The sequence below is a fragment of the Vigna unguiculata genome, chromosome 3, assembly GCF_037176805.1.
Source record: "Vigna unguiculata cultivar grain cowpea cultivar isolate G323 ecotype 2 chromosome 3, ASM3717680v1, whole genome shotgun sequence".
Classification (NCBI taxonomy): domain Eukaryota; kingdom Viridiplantae; phylum Streptophyta; class Magnoliopsida; order Fabales; family Fabaceae; genus Vigna; species Vigna unguiculata.
In genome coordinates this window covers 58,882,697-58,906,049 of record NC_140794.1, presented here as the reverse complement: position 1 = coordinate 58,906,049, position 23,353 = coordinate 58,882,697, and the positions used below count along the sequence as shown (strand labels likewise).

The 23,353-nt window shown below is 27.9% G+C and overlaps 3 protein-coding genes across 3 annotated transcripts; 2 read left to right on the top strand and 1 right to left on the bottom strand.

The window, feature by feature from the left end:
• Nucleotides 1-6,565: 6,565 nt before the first annotated feature.
• Nucleotides 6,566-8,743, bottom strand: LOC114175530 (uncharacterized). The gene is made up of 3 exons (XM_028060286.2): nucleotides 8,624-8,743; nucleotides 8,254-8,431; nucleotides 6,566-8,174 (listed from the first exon to the last, which is right to left on the bottom strand). Exons 2-3 carry the CDS (start codon nucleotides 8,356-8,358, stop codon nucleotides 6,777-6,779), a joined length of 1,503 nt encoding a protein of 500 aa, XP_027916087.1. The 5' UTR covers nucleotides 8,359-8,431; nucleotides 8,624-8,743; the 3' UTR covers nucleotides 6,566-6,776.
• A 7,128-nt stretch (nucleotides 8,744-15,871) lies between these two features.
• LOC114179216 (uncharacterized protein At5g01610-like) lies at nucleotides 15,872-17,719 on the top strand. Its single transcript, XM_028065475.2, has 3 exons — nucleotides 15,872-16,062; nucleotides 16,629-16,683; nucleotides 17,131-17,719. The coding sequence occupies exons 1-3, from the start codon at nucleotides 15,976-15,978 to the stop codon at nucleotides 17,511-17,513; spliced, it is 525 nt and encodes a 174-aa protein (XP_027921276.1). The 5' UTR covers nucleotides 15,872-15,975; the 3' UTR covers nucleotides 17,514-17,719.
• Nucleotides 17,720-20,193: 2,474 nt separating this feature from the next.
• On the top strand, nucleotides 20,194-21,590 carry LOC114179234 (eukaryotic translation initiation factor 5A-2). The gene is made up of 5 exons (XM_028065496.2): nucleotides 20,194-20,465; nucleotides 20,698-20,820; nucleotides 20,931-20,987; nucleotides 21,103-21,177; nucleotides 21,281-21,590. The coding sequence occupies exons 1-5, from the start codon at nucleotides 20,343-20,345 to the stop codon at nucleotides 21,383-21,385; spliced, it is 483 nt and encodes a 160-aa protein (XP_027921297.1). The 5' UTR covers nucleotides 20,194-20,342; the 3' UTR covers nucleotides 21,386-21,590.
• Nucleotides 21,591-23,353: the final 1,763 nt, after the last annotated feature.

Below are 23,353 nucleotides of genomic sequence, written 5' to 3'. Positions count from 1 at the left end.
AAAATAATTTTCGTTATTTTTCAACCATTAATTATATGTTAATATTTGAAAAGTTTTCTTAATTCTCTAAGATATTTTTCGTCTTATCATACCTTAGTTATACATTTGATTTCCTTTGTGTGATTTTTTTCGATAGTCTCTCAAATTATTTCTAAAACACACATTTGTTAGTTTTTTAATATTTTTATTTATTTTTTTTATTTTCATCATGTAGAATAATATTTCGATATATTCTATCTAATTATTTTTTATTTTATAACTCATTATTAATCATAATGTAATTTTTTCACTTTAAATTCTGTTTGAAGTGGTTAAAATTATATATATATATATATATATATATATATATATATATATATATATAATGATATTTAGGAATAGTATATGATAATTCACTACAAGAAAAACATGAAATGGTGACTGATTTAGTCAGTAACCCATATCAGTCACTATTTTTCGTCATTGGTGGTAGTAGTTGATTTATTGTCTGAATCAATGACTAAATTAGTGACCGATTCAATGATCGAATCTGTACTTGATTTAGTGACCAATTTAATTACTAATTTATATGTAATTTAATGACAAATTTTTTGGTCACTAATGATATTTCTATTTAATTTTAACCACTTCAAACATAATTTAATAATTAGTTCTGTAAGGTATTTTTCATTTTATCATACCTTAATTATACATTTGATTTCCTTTGTGCGATTTCTTTCGATAGTCTCTCAAATTATTTCTAAAACACACATTTGTTAGTCTTTTAATATTTTTATTTATTGTTTATTTTCATCATGTAGAATAATATTTCGATATATTCTATCTAATTATTTGTTATTTTATAACTCACTATTAATCATACTGTAATTTTTTCCACTTTAATTGTATAAATAACTTTTATTTACTACAATATAAAAATTTAATGTAATTGCTATGAATATTTTTTTGTCACTATCCAACATATATTGAAGTTCAAAAGATACAAAATCTATGTCAAAATTTTATTATTATGTTTATTATTTGTTCTTTGTGTCATTTTGATCAAGTGATGTATTATAACTTTTATTAGTGTATAAAAAAGAGATTCATTATAATTTAAAAAATTGAAGTAAACAAACATTTAAAATATATTTTAATTTGAATATTTGTTTTCCTTTTATTATTATGTTTATTATTTATTCTTTGTGTCATTTTGATCAAGTGATATATTATAACTTTTATTAGTGTATAAAAAAGATATTCATTAGAATTTAAAAAATTGAAGTAAACAAACATTTAAAATATATTTTAATTTAAATATTTGTTTTCCTTTTATATTTTTTTGAAATATTTTTTAATTTTATCAACTAAGTTCATCAATGTTGTAGTTTGCAAATTTAACAAATGTTTTGGTTCACATGAAATTTTATTTGGTATTCTAATATAAAATGTAAACAATTATAATTTATTTTAAGGTATTTGGCATCGAAGAAAATCCTCCTAATATTGAATATTTCATAATATTATGTTTTCTTTACCGTAATTTTTTTTCTTTTATAAAAATTAATATTGAAGTAGTTAGAACACGGGTACGGGTATGAGTACGAGATTATACCCGTTACCCGGTGGGGATGGGGATGGGAAAAAAGTTTGATACCCGTTGGGTTTGGGTATGGGGATGGGGATGAATTTTTTATGCGAGGATGGGTATGGGATAGCGAAACCCGTCCCCGCCCCGCCCAGTTGCCATCCCTAGGTATATTTACTGATTTAATCCTTTAATTTTTTGGTATGGTTCACTTTGATTCCTTTATTATTTGTTAGTTTAATTTAGTATTTTAATTATTTAAAAAGATTCAATTTGGTGCTCTATATTAAGTTGACGTTAACATCGTGTCTGTATATGTCACATGTCAATTGGTGGAATTTTTAATTTTTTAAAATTATTTTAATTATTTTTAAAATTTTAAATTTAATATATATATATATATATATATAATATGTGTGTATAAACTGTCACGTGTCAAGTTACTGTCGTGCCATGTGACAGGTTACTGTCATATGCTATATGGCAAGGGTAGTAGTTGTATTCAATTTAGTTCTTTATTTAAATTTTTGGTTCAATTTAGTTCCCTTATTTTTTTTTTTAAATTCAATCATGCCCTCTCTAATTTGAGACAAAATTAGTTAATAAATTTAATTATAATTTATATATACATGTTAAAATATATTTTTTTTAATTTATACATCAAATCACTACACCTAAATATTCAAATTATTTTATTTTTTATGTGTAAAAAAATTCAAATGTAAAAGATTACAAGGGAAAAATTGTAAAAAATAAGATTAATTACTAATTTGTTCTCGGATAGGAGAGAACCAAATTGGATCATGTTAAAGAATAGATTAACTAAATTGAATAAAAAATTTAAATAGAAGACTAAATTGAAAACAACTACCAATAGTGTCATGTGACATGACTATAGTCTGACACATGACAGTTTATATAATTTTAGAAAAAAATTAAAAAATAAAAAAAAATCACGACTTAACACATGTTATATAATCAAATTGAATCAACAAATAATAAGACTCAAAAATGAATCAAACTAAAATATTAGAGAATTAAATCAATAATTATACTTATTTGTAACAATGATTAAATATTATCTTTCTTTTTATTCTTTTAATTAATTTGGTCATGTATTTTTAAAAAGACTTCATGTGATATCTTTTGTTAGATTAACGTTTAGTGAATGACGAAGTGCCTTATGTTAATACAATCACCCATTTTTTGACGTGTTTATTGTCAAATCTTAAGAACAAAATGAAAAAGAATATTATTAATACTGATATAACAAAAGAAATTAGATTGAATTTTGAAAAGATATTGAGATAATATTGAATAAAAAATAAAATAAAAAAACATTAAAACATAACTATAAATATATATTAATATATATATAGAAAACAAAATACTATTCAATGAATATAATATGGCATCCATATGTAATACGTTAATATACAAATATTGACTTCAAGATTTCCCCCCTCATCCAGGAACAATCTACTTTGAACTTTGAAGTGTGAGATGTGATTGTCGCATAATAAGACTATATGAATGAATGAATGAATGAATATATTAAATTGATATCTGTCACGAATAATTGACCAGCACACGCTTGTGGAAATTGAAGACAAAAGGCCCATAGTTCAACTTGCCATTATAGGGACCAGAAACAAGGAATACAAAACATGTGTTTAACTTGCTAACAATATTTATCATGTTTCTTAATTAAAAATTATCAATATTAAGCGTCTTTTGCTTGATGGAAGGTAAAAAGAACTTGCTTTCCTCTAATATTTAGGCTACACTCAAGGGTAAATGAACTCTTGCAAACTATAATTGTATCAATATCTTTTTAACCATGTATGATGTATTTTACTAAAAATATTTGAAGTTGTTCTTGTATTTTAGGAAGGTCAATTTTAGATCTGTGTAGTCACTTTCAGAAAAATAACTTTTATGATTTGATTTACAATGTGAGTTACTTCATTTTTTAGACATTTAAAAACTCGTTTCTTCATTAAATATTAAAATTTATCATAAATATTCTGCAAACTATGCATTTATTTTAAAAACGAATAAATCGTTACTTTATAGAAAGTACAATATTTCACTTGATGTTTTAAATATATTATGATTCTTATACTTAAAGGGCGTAACTCTTGATAATTGCTCATTAAAAATCAAACTCGTGACCTTGGTTCTGATACCAATTATTAAGGAGGAGATTATTGCGGGTTGCACAATTGTTCCGTGGCAGAGGCTAGGTGGATCAAGTCACAATCAAAGAGTGGGATTTCCAGTAGGACAATTCCTGATGGGGAGATTGTTGCGGGTGACAGCAATTGTCTCGTGGCGGAGGCGGGTGGGCCGAGTCACAATCGAATCATGGCGCTTGTACTCATACGCCCTTAAATAGAAGGAGTTGCATCCTGACTAATAGCTATAACTTTTGTTAAGAAACAACTTTTAAGATTGAATTTTGGTTTCAAATTTGGAAATGAGTTTGAGTCTGTTTGTAGATGTACTTACTTTTCCTTAGTCCTTATAATTCTTAACCCATTCTAAGTATGTAGAGATAAACATCAATGGCAAATGAACTTGTTATTTTGAATATTATTCAAACATATTTCAATTTTGATAGAAAATTCACAATATATATATATATATACTTTTTATTTTAAATTATTAAAACACTTTTATTTTATTAGGTTACATTAATTCTTCTCTAATTCTTAATTTTGTAACTTCTTTTTAAGATAAATCATTTGCATTATTTTTTATTTAATTGTTATTTATTATATGTTAATTTAATATTTATATAATTATAATTTTTTTACTAATGTTTAATTTTGTCATTTTTAAGTGATTTTTATGTTTTATAATATAATTTTAGTCCATATTTGAAATTGAGGCAAGTAGATGAATGGAGACGAAAATATGAATAAAATTTTGTATCTATTAAACATGAAAATTGAATTGGGACGAGAATGAATATTTGTTTTATAATAAAAACAAGCACCACCTTAAACAGGAGTAAAAAGTGTATAAGATATATTACATAAGTAAAATTCATACTAATTATACATCCTGACGACCAGACTTTAGGTAAACTATGTGTATGTGCATATTGGGCCGACCTCAGGACGACCTATATGTATGTGTGTACTGGATCGACCTCCATACAACCTTGTGTATGGACTACTGGGCCGACTTCAAGACGATGTATGTGTGTGGATTATTGGGTTGACCTCAAGATGACCTATGTGTGTGGATTATTGGGTTGACCTCAAGACGACCTATGTGTATGGATTATTGGGTCGACCTCAAGACGACTTGTGTGTATGGACTATTGGACCGACCTCTAGACAACCTAGTGTATGGACTATTAGACCGACCTCAAGACGACCTATGCGTATGGACTATTGGGCCAACCTCAAGACAACCTATGTGTATGTGTGTACTAGGCCGACCTCAAACCAAGCAAGGTGTGCGGACGTATTGTGTTTGCCTGGAACCGACCTCATTGCAAGGACGTACTGTGTTCGACTTGGAGACCTCTATAAAATTAAGCAGTTGCTCTCCACCAAAGAGAAGAAGATATGACCGAAAAAAACAAATCTAAAAAGAAACAAAAATATTTCTTTGTAAAACATCTGACAAAAAGACCGAGTTGTGATCAATATGCACCTCAGATTCCCCTTTTGTGAGAACACTAATAAATTCATAATTCAAATACAGGATCATGATTTATATACCGAAAGAGACATAACTGTCGATCCATGGTTTTATGGCAAAGGTTAGTTTGTAGAATATATAACACGCGTACGCATTCGGTTTTTTTTAACAATTTAACATACAAATTAATTATTATATTTAATTAGTTTTTAAGATTTTTAATTGCTTTTCAATATTCAAATCTTTAATTAAGTTGTATACATTATTTAAATTAAAAAAATAACTAAACTTAATCATTTTGTTAAAAATAATATAAGAAAATTGATTTTGCTAAACAAAAAAGGTGAAGCGAATTACTTTGCATCTCCATCTCTATACTTTTGGCTTTGAGAAAGTGGTGTTTATTGTCATGCCCATTTTAAAGTGACGCTGAACATGTACTTTGTTGAATACTATTCTTGGATTCTTCTATGGAAAACTTGGACACAAATTCATAAACAAGACCATTCAATCACCCAACCCAATCATTCAAACATGCTCTTTAGACCTAAAACATTATCATCAAAAACCTTCTACCACCAAATAAGATAAATCAAAACTCGGAAATCACGGTGCATTATATTTTCTAGAAATAACGATTTTATAAGGATTTGCCAAAAAAAAAACATTTTTTGCGTCACATTAAATAAGAAACACTATGATAACCAATTAAACATTAGTATAAATAGATTTCATAAGGGTATTCAATATATCGTTAAAAAGAACAAAAACATTAAGCATTTACACAGCTGAGTATTTTAAGAATGTCTGAGATTATTTTCCATATCCAAGGGTGTGTATTTTTGGCAACTACTTCCTGCACCCCATTATTTTGTTCCTGCACCCATCAATTCCAGAATTTACTTTTCAGAACCCTTTTACTGAAAACACTTCTCCAAAGGTTTTTAATGGGGTGAGCGAAGAAATTGATAGAGTGCAGGAAGTAATTGCTTGTTATTTTCTGGAGGGGAGTGTTTTCATTAAATGGGTCGTCTCAGTTAGGAAATGAGGATTGAGCCCAACAGTCCTAAGCTATCATCATTGGCCCAACTAAACCTAAACTATCACCATCAACTTTCTTTCTTATCATCAGAAGAAATTAAGTTGTAACACATGAACTACTACACCCACCCACATAAAGAGAAATAAATAGCTTTGATTGACCAAATAATTTATGTATGTAATACCACACAAACCAATTCCACGTATGAATAATGAAATTTGAGAGTAAACAAATAACTGATATCATGTAAAAATAGAATTGAAAAAACTCGATACTAAAGTAGTGAAAAATTAGTTAGGTTCCATAGTTATATATGAAAATTTGCATAACCTGTTACAGTAATGTCTTAGGATAATGTCTTAAACATATAATGTCTTAGGATAAGAATAATATTGCTACAGAAAATAAGACCAAACAGATGATCCCATTGCTTGATACAACAAATATTTGAGGAACACTGCAACTAATAAGAAAAGTAACAAGTGACATATATGTATGAGAGTTAGAGTTTCACAATTTCATGTTGAGAACCTTACCTAAGGGCTGGTAGGATCCAGGTGTTCCATATGATGAGGAAGGACTAAATGGTTTAGGGGTAGATTCCTCCCTAAGGGCAGTAAGAGCAAGCCTTCTTCTCTGCCTATGTTCCCTATGTCTCCTTATTTTCTCCTCTAATGCAGTTTTAGCATTCTCTGCAAACTCAGCCCTACTTAGAGCTTGTTCTGCACGAGCCCTTAACTCCGAAATTTTCACTGATGCATTTTCCAGCTCCTTTTTCATCAATGCTAACTCTGAAAATCCAAATAAGGATTTCTCTGTCACATGCTCATTCTTCTTCTCACCATTTCTCTCTTCAGCTTCTTCCTTTGAGTCATTACTTGTAGAATCTTCAGTAATCTTTCCATTTTTGTAAACCACCCTGTGTTCCTGCAGCTTAGACTTCAGCAATGCAATTTCCACTTGTGTTTCAATGTCGCTTCCCTTGTTCATGTTTAGTTCTGCTTTAGCCTCATGTAACTCACTTGTAAGTGATTCATTGGTAATACTCAAAGCATTTATTTCTTCCTTTGCAACCGTAACTTCTTGCTTTAACTCACTCAATTCCATTTCTAGTGTGTGAATATACACAGATTGATCCATCATCTTTCTGTCCTTTTGTTCCATCTCAATGTTTAATTGGTCTATGGCTTTGCGAGCAGAATCCTCAGATAAAACGAGTTTTTCATCAGCTAGCATATGTTCCAGGAGAAGAGAATCAACCACTGTAGGCACACCCATTGGTTGATTCTGTAACATTTCCGCATGCTTTCTCATATCTTCTAGCTGTTGTTGTACCTCAGCAGTAGCTTTTGTAGCGAAATCAATTTGCTCATCCTTCTCACACAATAAAGCTAACATCTCTTTCTCAGATTCAATGGCAGCTACTTTTGAACTGTGAATAACTTCATCGAGCTCCTTCACTTGCTGCAGAAGTTCTTCTTTCTGTTCCTTTTCGGCCTCCAATGCGGCTTCCAATTGTTTTGCTTTTGTCAAAGAGTTCATTTCTGAATCTCTAGCAGCAACAAGTTCTGTTTCTTTGTTAAGAAGCTCCCTTTGTGTGGCCTTCAGTTCGCTCAAAACATGTGCAAACTGGTCTCGGATCTTTGCAGCCTCCAAACTCTGATCAACCATCTCCTTCATCTTGGATTCAAGTTCACCTTTGCGAGATCTACATTCTGAACATTCGCTCGTGTTCTTGTTTCTTTCAATGTCAGATTTCTTCAATAGGGTGGACAATTCGTGAATCATCTTCTGGCTCTGCTCCAACTTAAGAAGTGCTTGCATGTGTGCAGCATGCTTTGCTTCTAACTGAAACTTGCAGTTGGCCAATTCCTTTGTCAGCTCCTCAAATTCATTTCCACAATCACTCTGACCAACAAATGAAGCAAAATCGTGAATTCACTTGCCGATTTATTTTAAGACACTCTAAATAAAATCTTTTATTTACCTTACTCTTTGCAGCTTGGTATTTCTTCTGATCACCTTTATCTCCAAACAAAGAGACAGCATTCCGGACAGGTTCAATTGATTTAGTATCTATCTCACTACCCATGATTTTGAAAAACTATAATGTATTGCACCAGTGTCACAAGAAAGTCAAAACTAACTCCAAAATCCCAGGTTATCTGTCAAAACATGGTAGAAAGAGCATCAAACACAGATCTGTTCAACATGGTTAAAACAACTAGGGAAATTAAATATATATGAACTTAGAAACAACTTAATCCAATATCTTTATTTTATGTGTGTGATGTGGAGAAAATGTAAGGCCCCATCGAAAAAAGTAAAAGTAAGTATCAGAGAAGATAAGAAGATACCTGATTCGAGGGTAGGAGGAAAGGTTGGAAGGAAAATGGGAAAAAAGAAGGCAGAGAGAATAGTATGAAGGAAGAGAGGAAAAAAAAAACATTAAAGTTATGATGTTGGAGGTCTGTTTTGGAAGTTGTATTAATGGAGAATAGCATTACGGATAACACAATGTTGTGAAGTTGTCATGGAGTGTGGCCGTCGAAGAATTATTCTTGTTTGGTTCTTGGGATTGTCGGGTGGGAGGGAAATAAACGTTGGTTTATGCTTTACCCTGTAAACTTGTACATTTCCATGCAAACACTTTTCCTCTTATATGTTTTCCATGGAGTGTGATGTGGAATAGGTATTCCTTTGTTTGTCTTGTTAAATATGTCAATTGTGAAAAATGTTAATTTAATCATATATTTACCAAGAGATAAAATTGTAACTATTTATTTTTAATTGAAATATAATGTGATGGATGGATCTCTTTGAATGTCCTAGAACATGCTACATCACCGTCTCATTGATTTAGGTTTATATTTAGAAAAATATTTGATTGGTATAACAGCCTAAATTAACCAATGTTGTGGCTTGTCTTCTGTGATAAATTAACGGCCTAAATATATTATTGGTATTACATTCCAAAATGAAATAAGACTTATAATTCAGTTTTTTTTTTTTTTTATCACCGTAGGTTTGTGATATTATTTGTATATTCAGTATATTCAATCAAACATGAAAGACATAAAAAGTTGTTTAGAAAAGGATCTTATTTCGAATAAAATTAGAATAAAATGAAGTCCTGCATCTAGGGATAGTAAGGAGGCTAGAAGATTTTTATTATCCCATACTCATTTTGAAAGAAAGATTCTATCATCGTCCATATGCTTAAATCGGATGGATATTAAAGTTTTGTCTTATATTCGTCCTAATCAAGTAATATGTATAGTTGCATACTCATATTTTTATTTGTTTTTTTATTGTTTCAATTAGGGATGTCAACGGAGCGGGTACGGGTAGTAGCCCCCGTACCCTACCCGCTGAATAAATATTCATCACGTACCCATACTCATATTGTCAGGTATCCATTATGCGAATTATGTAAATACCCGTCTATTTTTTTTCATATTCACGGGTATTCACGAGTATCCGCGGGTATTTATAAAATTATTTAAAAAATAAATATTTAATCATAAATTTAAATAAAATAAAATAAAATACATTACTATCATAAATTTTAAATAAAGTTCAAACAAACTCAAGTTCATACAAGTCCAAATAATTATAAAAGTAAATATAAAATGACTTTCAATACAATGAAAATTCTTTAATTAGTGTTTTGATCAACAAGTCCAAATAAAAAAAATAAACAAATAATAAACCTCAACTATCATGTGCTAAGTATTCTTATTTTGATTTCATCATTTGACAACAAGCATATTATAACCGTCATTATCTATATAGGGTTTGATGTATATGACAAATTTCAAAGAAAAGAAAGAGAAGAATGTCAAGGGGTGTACTTGGAAACATGCCAACCAATACTTGAAGCTGGAAGAAGGAAGACAAGACAAGAAGTGCAACTTAGAAAAAATTAGGTCAGAATGTTTTTTACTAATATATATATATATATATATATATATATATATATATATATATATATGAGGATATTTTGATGAATTAAAGTTTAGCGGATACGGGTATCCACGGGTACGGATACTATAATACCCGTACTCGCCCCGTTAATCAGTGGGTATAAAAAACATCCGTACCCGCAGGTAGCGGGTATCCATTTTTAATATTCAATTCCTACCCGTTGCGGGTTTTATTCGCGGATACCCGCGAGTACGATTTTTTTTTATTTCCCTATTTTCAATATAAATTAATTAATTTATATAAAATAATAACAAATTATGGTAAAAGAAATATAATATTTTTAAATATTCAACATTAAAAGGTTGTTTGTTTACATATCAAATATTTATAAAGAAATTGTATACATTTCAAATTAGAATAACAAATAAAATTTCATGAGAACCAAAATATTTATTAAATTTGCAAATGTTAAATCTAGTTGATAAAATTTAAAAATATTTTTTATAAAAATATAAAAGGAAAACAAATTAAATATTATATTACTGAAATTTAAATTAGATAGACTTTTATTTCTTTAATGAATTATAATATTAATGTTAATAAATAATAAAACATAAAATTAAATACAATCAAATTAAACAAATTTATTGAGATACTTTTATGTTCTCATTATTTTTTGAGTTTTTCACAGTTTATCACTTTCACATGTTTTTTTATTGCTGAAGAAAATAGAGAGTTAGAGAGAAACTCATTCTTTTTATTTCTCATGCATTTTATTATAAAAGATTAATTATCATAAACTTTTCTTTCAATAATTATGTCTCTTAATTTTTTATTAAATTTTGATAAATTATTTTTATTTTTAATTTTTTTTAAATAGATATATAGATAAATAATAAAAAATAAAAGATAAAAATAAAACATGTTCTATTTTTTTACCTGTCTTAAAATATTATACTAAAGATCTAATTGTTAAAATATGAGACATTTTTTAAAATTCAAATAATGTCTGTGAAACAATTATAAATTTTGAATATATTATTTTGATATTTCTATATTATGGTCAAAATTCGTTACTGCAATCACTAGCGAACACACAGGCGCTGTCGCGCCTGTGTATTCGCATTTTTTAATTTTCAAGAAAGTTAAGATTAATAACAAATATAATATATGTAAAAAGAAAATTTAAATGATGATTTAAGACAAAAGAGATTTGTAGAAAAATGATTAAAAGTAAATTATTTATAAAATAATTAATTTTTAAAATAACTAAGTGTAAAACGGGTATTATGAAATGTGGACACAAAAAGAGGAATCCCTTTTATAATTAGAAAAATGATTAAAAGTAAATTATTTATAAAATAATTAATTTTTAAAATAACTAAGGGTAAAACGGGTATTATGAAATGTGGACACAAAAAGAGGAATCTCCTCTATTATTGAAAGTTAAGATCAATAACAAATATAAGATATGTAAAAAGAAAATTTAAATGATGATTTAAGACAAAAGAGATTTGTAGAAAAATAATTAAAAGTAAATTATTTATAAAATAATTAATTTTTAAAATAACTAAGGGTAAAACGGGTATTATGAAATGTGGACACAAAAAGAGGAATCCCCTTTATTGTTAGAAAAATGATTAAAAGTAAATTATTTATAAAATAATTAATTTTTAAAATAACTAAGGGTAAAACGGGTATTATGAAATGTGGACACAAAAAGAGGAATCCCCTTTATTATTTACTAGCGAAAACACAGGCGCTTCCGCGCTTGTGTGTTCGCTTTTTTTTTTTTTATGTAGCTATATGTATAATATTAAGAATAATAAATGACAATTTATGATGGGTATACTACATAGATTGGTTGAATAAGAAAACAGTAAATTACTAATTCGTAAGATTGCATATGAACTAATATTTAATATATTTGATCAAGATTTGGGTTAATGAGCTATATGTGATGGAGTCAATGGTAGTTGTCTATAAATATACAAACTATTTTAGTAGGTGTCTATAAATATACATTCATTACAAAACTGAAATATATATTTACTACATACATGATGTAGAAAAAAATTAGTAAATGAAAGTATCATACATTTACATCCTTAACCATTTCTTTAATTGGGATGTCAAATAAAGATTGATGTCTAGGACCCGTATACAGTTGTTACTTAAGATGCAGTTGGAAGATTATACTATGGTTGATTCGCAGGACGCTCTTTAATGAATAAAGAACATATATGAATATTTGGTTATTAAGTAAGTTGTCATCGTTCCCACTGCGATAGAGGAATTTTCCCAAACTTGCCCAGAATATCTTGGTTGATTACTTTTCCACCATAATGAATTGAAAAAGGATAGGAAAAAAAAATTGAAACAATAAAAAAACATGAAAAGTGAATAATCATAAATTGGATAATTGGACATTCAATAAAGATTTAATAGAGATAATCATAAATGAAAAGGAACAATGGAAAATACCTTTTTTGTTTTGTCCAATAAAGATAAATAGCATCAACAAAGTGAGTGTGAAAGCAAAGCCAATAAGCAAGGTAAGACAACTTCATGAAACTAACAGTAATGAAATGATGTTGTTGTAGAGAGAAACAAACGGTAGAATAACAATTACATGTTAAATTATTTTAAAAAGACGAAAGAATAAACATTAATAAATGAAGATAAAGATGAAGAGAAGAAGCAGAGACATCCGATTTTATAAAAATCTTGTAAAAGTAACAGTCAATTTTTAAAAATTTAATAAATTATTATATTTAAAGGGTAAAATGAGTATTTTGAAATGTGGACACAAAAAGGGGAATCCCCTTTATATATTGTTATAGATTATTAGAAAAATGATTAAAAGTAAATTATTTATAAAATAATTATTTTTTAAAATAACTAAGGGTAAAACGGGTATTATGAAATGTGGACACAAAAAGAGGAATCCCCTTTGTTAAAAAAATGATTAAAAGTAAATTATTTATAAAATAATTAATTTTTAAAATAACTAAGGGTAAAACGGGTATTATGAAATGTGGACACAAAAAGAGGAATCCCCTTTATTATTTATTATATAATAATATAATACTAGCGTAACACAGGCGCTATCACGCCTGTGTATGCATTAATATTTATTAAAATAAAGTTAAATATATCATAACAGATAAAAGAATAAATATTGATAAATAAAGAATAAGAGAATAAGCAGAGACATATGATTTTATAAAAAGTTTGTAAAAGTAACGGTCAATTTTTAAAAATTTAATAAATTATTATATTTAAAGGGTAAAATCGGTATTTTGAAAAGTGGACACAAAAGGAGAATCCCCTCTATATATTGTTATAGATAAAATAATTAATGTTTAAAATAACTAAGGGTAAAACGGGTATTATGAAATGTGGACACAAAAAGAGGAATCCCCTTTATTATTATAATATATATATATATATATATTATAGATAGATATAGATATAGATATAGATTATATATATTATAGAAGATAGAAGATTATAGATATAGATATAGATATATATACATAACTAAGGGTAAAACAGGTATTATGAAATGTAGACACAAAAAGAGGAATCCCCTTTGTTAGAAAAATGATTAAAAGTAAATTATTTATAAAATAATTAATTTTTAAAATAACTAAGGGTAAAACGGGTATTATGAAATGTGGACACAAAAAGATGAATCCCCTTTATATATAGTTATAGATAGATATATATAACTAAGGGTAAAACAGGTATTATGAAATGTGGACACAAAAAGAGGAATCTTCTTTATTATTTATTATACTAGTGTAAACATAGGCGCTATCGCGCCTGTGTGTACGCATTTTTTGAATTATATTAATAATTGATGATATTGTTATGTTATTAATTTAATAAACAAAATAAAAGTATATTTATAAAAAATAAAATAAAATGTACGGAGAAAATAAGAGAAAAATAACTATTGATGAATAGTAAGAGAAAAAAAGAAAAAAGAGATAAGTAAATAATTTTATAAAAACTTATAAAAATAACCGTTAATTTTTAAAAATTTAATAAATAATTAAATTATAAAGGGTAAAGTTGGAATTATGAAATGTGGACACAAAAGAGGGAATCCTCCCCTTTATATATAGTTATAGATATATTTATTATTTATTATATAATACTAGCGTGCGCTATCGCGCCTGTGTATGCATTAATATTTATTAAAATAAAGTTAAATATATCAGAACAGATAAAAGAATAAATATTGATAAATAAAGAATAAAAGAAGAAGCATAGACATATGATTTTATAAAAAGTTTGTAAAAGTAACGGTCAATTTTTAAAAATTTAATAAATTATTATATTTAAAGAGTAAAATCGGTATTTTGAAAAGTGGATACAAAAAGGGAATCCCCTATATATATTGTTATAGATAAAATAATTAATTTTTAAAATAACTAAGGATAAAACAGATATTATGAAATGTGGAAAAAAAAAAAGAATCTCCTTTATTGTTTTATAGATAACCACGGACCAAGCCCCACAAAGGATATAAGTTTGACTTTTAGATAAAACATAATAGGTAAATATGGTGAACAATGGATGGACCTCCCAATCTCAACAACGTATTTACATATTGTCATTTTACTTTCCTTTTGATTTTGGTTTATCCTTATCCAAAAATAAAAATCACATCTTATGTTAACAAAATGTTGGGTTATTCGATATTAAACAAAATAACAATCATGTTATCCAACTGAAAGAACAATTAAATAGTACATAGACTGAATTGAAAAATATATAATACTTTTAATACTCAATTGATAAAAAACTTAATTAAAAATACTTCTTAGAACTTAATCAAACATATTCCAATTCATAACATTTGTTTATAAGGTTTAATAAATGATGTATAAATTGAATTATTGTAAACTCTTTAATATATTTCCAACTCCTATAGATAAAAAAAAACTCATAAAATTGAATTGATAATCGTAAATATTTGGTAAAAATATTTAAACATGGGACTCTGTTTGATGTAACATTTAAGTTGGGAAATCATTGTTTGTATGACAGGTTTTATGGCACAGCGAACCTCATATCTTACATAAATGAGTGATTGAATGTGAAACATCACCCACCTACACAACAAATATAACCATAAACTCGTTGAAATTACTGATAATTTAGATTACAAGGCAAGCTAAGCTCGTACCTGCAACATTGAAGTAACCGTCAAAACTAATCTAATTTTTTTAAAGATAATAATATAGTTATCGAAGATATTGTGATTCATATAATTATATAACATTAGTCTTGTACATATAAGATATTTGACATTATTTTTACATCAAAACTTTAAGACAATTGTGTTATGAATCTTTATTTTTATATAGTGTTTAATTTTGTCTTTTCTATCCAACGTGGGACTTTTTGACTCACACTTAGATTATTTCCAACAAATATGATGATCTAATGATGATTAAAATGGTGTATTATAAGCGGTAAAAAAAGTGAATTAACTTATCATTATCTTTTTTAATGCGAGTTTTGTTTTCCCATTTTAACCTCAAAATCCAATTTAGTAGAGAAAATTATGCGGTTTGACCTTATACGATGAAGTTTTTTTTCTCTATTATGAGTGATTTATTTAGTTTTTATTTGAAGTTCTTTATGCCACGCCTTGAGTTGTCTAGTTTACCATCCATGAGAGAGACACTTCTCATACCATTGTGTTTAAACTTGATTTTCCTTTCTTTCAAAGAGAGAAACTGATACTTGGTAAAGTTAAAGGAAAATGGATAAGACTCTCACTAAACTGGGAAGTGCTTGGATCTCCAAGAAAGCCAAGGCAGAGATTTCCCACGTAACTGACGATCTATCAGTATGCATCTCTCAGCTTCTTTTTTTTTTTTTTTTTGTCTCTGAAAATTCTCATTTGTTTATAACCACCTTCAAATCTTAACTTTCTGTCTGAGTGCTAGAGTTTTCTCTGTGTTGGGTAAAATGTTTTGTTGATTTCATACAAAAATGGTAGAACTAAGATCTGATGCAATACATTTGCTACTATTTCTAGGAATCTTATACTATGATACATGTAAGTGTGGAATAGAACTATGATCATATCTTTATTTGAAAATAAATATAGGAGGACATGAAAATGCTTTGTTGTTAGAAGTGGACTTTAAAGTCTAATTTAACTCCACAAAACCGGCTTGTAAGGTGAGGATTGCACCTATTTATATATTGTGAATTGAATTTATTTTTAGTCGATGCAAGACTTTCAACATTTGTTCTTCCGATTGAATCTGATATGATTACTGGTGATGGGTTGCTTTAATCATGATTTTAGAGAAAATTTTCTGAACGATCTTGCGATGAACGATCATTGATTTGTTGGGAGTTTGAATATTGGGTGCAAGAAAGCTGATACGTTGCTTGCAATTTCAGGCTCTCTCAAATACTGTGGAAGAGAAGGCAAAACTTTTCATCAACAAGCTGAAAGGTACCTGCCTATACTACTACTTATTCTTTTCAAAACCACTTGCATTTCCGACTTGAACTTGCAATTAAATTTGTATAGATAATAACAAACATATTAATCAGACACTTCCTTTTGTTAAAGAACTTGTTTTGTTAAGAATTTGTTAAAAAGTAAATTTCAAACCTAATTCAAAATATTTCTCTCACGTTGAAGTATATACATTTCGAACGTAGACTAAACATTAATAAGTGGTTCCATAAAGGTTTGATAGCGGTTGACACTATAGACTCAACAAACAACAAATCTTATTAGGATATATTCATGATTCTAATATCATATTAAAAAATGAATTTTAAATCTAATTCAATCTCACAAAACTAGTTTGTTATATGTGATTTACAAACTCGTCTCATCTATAGTAAATAGAGGATCTCTAATACGTTTTGATATATTTTGCAATTAATATAGGAAAATCCCAGAAGGCTTTACCCGATCTTCTTCGAGAGTACAACCTTCCAGCTGGTCTGTTTCCCCGAAACATAACCTGCTACGAGTTTGATGAATCTAAAGGAAAGTTAGTGGTGCACTTGTGGTCTCCCTGTGAGGTGTGCTTTAAGGACTCATCCATTGTAAGGTATGCAAACCGTGTGAAAGGGAGCTTAACAAAGGGTAAGTTTAATGTTATGGATGGAATGAAGACGAAGGTTCTTGTGTGGGTCAAGGTCACCAGTGTTGCTGTTGAGAGTTACAAATCAGACAAAGTGTGGTTCACTGCTGCTGGAGTTAAGAAATCAAGACCCAAAGATGCCTATGAAATGCCTCGTGAAGCCATTAAGGTACAAGAATTTTGAACCATTTTTGTAATATGGTAATTCAGTTCACAAATTATGTATTAATACATGGTTGTATTATTAGACTATTGATTTTTCTTTCCTGGGTAAGTTTAGGGGTATTGTATACGGTGTTAAACTTGAAATTCACATATTAATTTCACTGTATGCGCTATGTATGATGTCAATTTCAATGATGTTAAGCATATTTGCACTGAGTTGTAATACCCATTGACGTAAGTTGTAGACTATTTTATTATGTTTCTTAATAAGCAATCATGAAATAATAGTTTTGAACTGGATTCTTATTTTGATAAGCTAATCCTTATAAAAAAATTTAAAATTAAATAATCATGGTTTATAATTATTAATCTATTTTAATAGATGCTGGAAAATTTCGGATGAAGCAAAAATAAAAAAAAAAATACAAAGCATGAAAATACCACTCTAAATCATGATAAAAATTACATTTACAAAACATAAAATAAATTATACTTATTATGAAAAAAAAATCTAAAAAATCTATGGAGGTAAATCATTAACACACTTGTGTGGTTTTCTATGAATAAAAAAGTCAAACTATTTAAGTTATTAGCATAATGATTTTCCTCATATAAAAAATGAGAAACTTTGGTAATTGTTCTTTATGACTCCAAATAATCACTCATTTCAAAATAATCAAAAATGTAAATGATCCTCATACACTCAATATAAGTAGAGGTTTGCACCCCTAAAAAATAAAAATAAAAAACTATCCATATATTCACTCCTAATTTCCTTTAAAAATATTAACACATGTTGCTAAATCAAAACAACATCTCCTTGCACCATCAATATTTACCTTAAACCAATTAGCATATAGAATTTGTCATATTATCTCCGTAAATTAAACCATCATACTCTCCTTAGTTTGAATGTTGAAAAATTTCAACAGCAAAAATCATATTTTTTAGATTTATTCTCAATCATACACACAAATTCCTTAATTTGAAAAACAACAAAAGTAAAAACAATTGTAACTTGAAATAAACTATGGTTTCTAATCTCCAAATCATCCAGATAGCCGCATTAATAAGAGCCACTTTGATCACTTTAAACATAAGACTAGAAGGAAACTTCATAAACTAAACAAAGAAATCCAAAAACTAAATTGCAAATCCTGAAAAAAAAAATTTCCTCAACCATTCTCAAAACAAATAAGAGAAAAATTAATATTGTTCCCACATAAATAACATGAACAACATTAAAGCACAACCATTTCTTTACCTCCAAATCAATAAATAATCTCGGTCACCCAATAACTTCCAAATAATCAAAGTCTTAACAAATCAAATTCCCTCAATCATCATATTTCATACCAGAAGAGTAAAATTTTTAACAACCTTTTAAAAGAACATTAGTATCATCTAGAATCCAACTAGTCACATCTCGATCCTTATTAACTAAGATAGAAGAAAAATCACATATAAGAAAATTCACATATATTAATCTTACTATGTAATTAAAAAATGTTAGTCAACTTAAATATGAAAACGTCAAACCACAATTATTTCAAAATTAATACAATCTCTCGTGCCTAATGTTCAAAATGTATAATTAATTAATTAATGACTTAGTTATATGTAGATATATTTTAAGTGTAATTCACATAATAGCTTTGTAAATAATATACAATATTTAAAAATCAATTTGTATTAAACTAATTCATTAGAATAATACGTAATAAAATGAAAATATTAAAATACATATCTAACAATTATAAACATATATTATGATACTGGGCCAATCCAGGATGTATCTAGCCCAGTCCAGGATGTACCCAGCCCTTTAGGTCGAGATGTGCCTGCTGTCTTGTTGGGTCATGGAACGCACATTGCCTACAGTGGTCGAGATGTATGCGGAGCCAGGATGTACGCGTCCATCCATGCCAAGCTGGGTCTATCCTCTTTTCTCCCTATCCTCCTTTGATAAATGCATCTTAGTTTGAACAATATCCTTTCTCGCTATGCACGTGTTCGAGTACATCTATCTCACGCTTCCCTATTGTACTAATTAGTAGGACATACACAGACACCCTATACAATATACAATTCAAAATATATTTAAAAAATATATTCTAAATTATATAATCTGAAAAATATTTTTAAATTTAAAAATAAATTTTTGTACAATTTAAAATGTATTAAAAAACATTTTAAATTATACTATCTATATTATGTTTTGGAATGTATATTTCAAAAATTACTTTCGAATTTGAAGTTCCTTCTAGTCTAGAATATAAAAAAATGTTTTGGGAGAGAACACAATTGTTTAAGGAAGGGTAAGAAAAAAGGAAAATAATATTTTGATCTTTTTCTTTTTACTCATTTTTAATTTATTATTTTAGATTATCACTATATTATTAAAAAAAATTAAAATAAATAATTTAAGAGTGATGAAAATAATAGATAAAAGAAGTGAGTTAAACTATTATCATAAAAAAAATTAAGAGAAAGATTGAATATATTTTAAATTTTTATTCCCTTCTCACCAAAGGTTAAAAGGGTCATTTTAGCATGATGCAGAAAGAAATATATTATTTTATTTTTTTTCTATTTATTTTCGCAGCTGGATTATTTTTGTTGGGCTGAAGCCCAATTATAATAGCGTCCATCTGACGCATGGAAAAGATCCAACGGTGTAGAAGCAAACAAAAGAAGATCTGATACACAAAGGAAAATAAAACCCTAAATGGATAGGTTCAGTTTGGTGGCGAAGGAATATATTATATAGGCACAGAGATCTGTACTTGTGTATCCTCACTTTGCTCTTCTCCGCCACTTCTCAAATCTTCCCTCTTCAATCCAAGCCATGTCGGACGAAGAGCACCATTTTGAGTCCAAGGCCGACGCCGGAGCGTCCAAAACCTACCCTCAGCAAGCCGGTACCATTCGCAAGAATGGTTACATAGTCATCAAAGCCCGCCCCTGCAAGGTCGATTATTTTGTCAAACCCTAAATTACTTTTTGCATTTTTTTTTTTATGATTTCTGCTTCTTAGATCCTAGTATGCTCTTATAATTCTGGTAATATACTTTTACAATTCCGGTGTTGTTGGGGCCTTCGCCGCCATTAATTTATTTATTCTTTGATAGATCTGCCGTTGATTTTATGTCCTGTCTCTGTTATTGATTTTTGTCGCTCCTTTATGTTATGTATATTAACAGGTTGTGGAAGTTTCCACTTCCAAAACTGGAAAGCACGGTCACGCTAAATGTCATTTTGTTGGAATTGATATTTTCACTGCCAAGAAACTTGAGGATATTGTGCCCTCCTCTCACAACTGTGATGTATGCATGATTTGATCTTTTAAATTTTCATTTTTGATTTTTGTTGTTGTAGTAGATTAGCCTAACCTGGGCAATGTTTTTCCTATGTTTTTGCAAATTATGGATTTTAGGTTCCTCATGTGAATCGTACTGACTACCAGCTCATTGATATCTCTGAGGATGGATTTGTGAGTTGATGTTTCTGTTCAGATTTTTCCCTTTTTATAATCATTGTAAATGGTGAAATTAGTTTGGCTTCTGTTATGAACTCTGAACATGGGTTCGCTACTAAAATTATTGTAGGTGAGTCTGCTTACTGAAAATGGGAACACTAAGGATGACCTCAGGCTCCCTACTGATGAGAGTCTTCTGACTCAGGTTGGCTCAATTTTGGATATTTTCCACCTTTTGGATTGACCGGTATAAGTTGTTTTTTGTTAGTATCTCTGATTGGGTTTGTTTTGTTGGTTTCTCTTTGCAGATAAAGGATGGATTTGCTGAGGGCAAGGACCTTGTTGTGTCTGTGATGTCTGCTATGGGTGAGGAACAGATTTGTGCTTTGAAGGATATTGGGCCGAAGAATTAGCTTTTCGTGTTGGTTGTTTCTTGTTTCTATTTAAGCAAAATTATTTTTGTAAACTTTGGTTTGTTCAAGAACTGCTTATAGATTTTAGTCAGACTAGTCTTAACAATTGTGTTTTTCTGTTGTCCTGTGATTTTATTATGAAAGGAAGAGTATGTGGGAATTAATTTTGGTATGATATGATGAATGATGAGTATTTTTGTTATGATATTATGCTGTTTCATGATGAGACTTCATGATAAACCGGTAATCAGAGGGACGATTCAAGAGATAATTTTTTTTATCATCAAATCTAGTAATATATTTATAATTGAAAACGGATTTTATTTTTGTTTTGAAAATTTTTCATTTACTTAAAAGCTTAAAAGGAATTTTCTGTGACACGATGTTTAAATGTGTTTAGGTGAAGTGATACTTTGAGTTTGTATAATGCTTATTATTGTGATGTTTTACTCATAATTTATTGATATTATAATATGATATTATAATGGAAGTTTGTCGACTTTAAGGTCTTTGGCGATGTTATTATGTCAATAAAAATTATAAAAGCGTATCATGTCTAATTGATTTTGAATATTATGTCTTTGTTTTGTATTAGGAAATTGTATTTATTTTTCATTTAGACTATTTTATTGTCTCTACCATGTTATTTAATTTACAATGATTGCCCTTCATGTGTACTTAAATATGTAGAGTCTATGTTTTACTTTAATATTTTATAACTTTAATTTCATATAGTTTTTTAGAGATCAATTATTTATTACAAAATATTTATGAAATTTAGTAAATTTTGTTTATATTATATTTTTAATTTTGAATAAATAGTCGTTTTACCACATGTATTATGAATGTTTTAGGTTTTGTTAAGGTTGGGTTATTTATTTTTCTTGTTTTTATTTTTCATTTATTTGTTTCCAAAATTTAAAGAAATTGCTTATATTTTTGGGTTTGTACCTGTCTTTCTGGAAGATATTTTTCTCCGTCTTTTTTCACCTTTTGGTATGTGAAATGTAGTAAGTGATCTTTTTAAAAACAAAGTTATATGAATGTTTTCATCTTTCAATCTAACGAACTTTCTTCCTTATTTCCATCATCAAAATGTACGTGCTTTTTTAATTTTAATTCATTTTAATTCTATTTATTTATTTTCTGTTTTATTTATTTCCTTATCCAAATAGAATGTAATTAATTACCTTTTTCTGTTGAATAGAAACTAAAAGTCAATTAAAATTTGGAAAGCTTATATATATATATATATATATATATATATATATATATATATATATTTATATTTTTGCTAAATATGAAATGTAACATAAATAAAAATATTTATATGATCTTTGTATACAATTTTTTATTGTTAACTATTAATAAAAATATATTATTTTGGTTTTCAATCTTAATTTTTTTAATAGTAAAGTAATTGATTTAATTATACTTTAAGATTTAGTTACTATAATTTTTACATTGTATATTCCTATTTTAATCTCGTATCTTGAAATACTTTAAAAAATGAAAATAAAATAAAATTAATACATAATTTAATAGATGTTGTAGTTTTATTTTGCTAATTAATGTAATAATTAAAATAAATGTTATAAAAGAATTAAATATTTAGTTTATGAAGTTTAAGAAAGAAATTCAATCGTTAAAATAAAATACTATCTCAGATCAGAGCAATGAATATTGTTATAATTAAGTTTAATTATACAATATAAATATTTATGTTATCAATTTTTGTCTTTTAGATATTATAGATATTATATAGGATTAAATACATTTTTTGTGTTCAATTTTTTTTATTTATTTACAGGTTGAACATTATATTGTTTGGTCTAAGTCATGTAAAAGCACCAACAACAACGAACTATACGTATCCTTAATGTGCTTTGAGAAAGATATTTTACATCATTCTTTTAAGATGCAGGGACGAAATAGATATTCAATTTTGTTTAAGGACGAAACAATTTT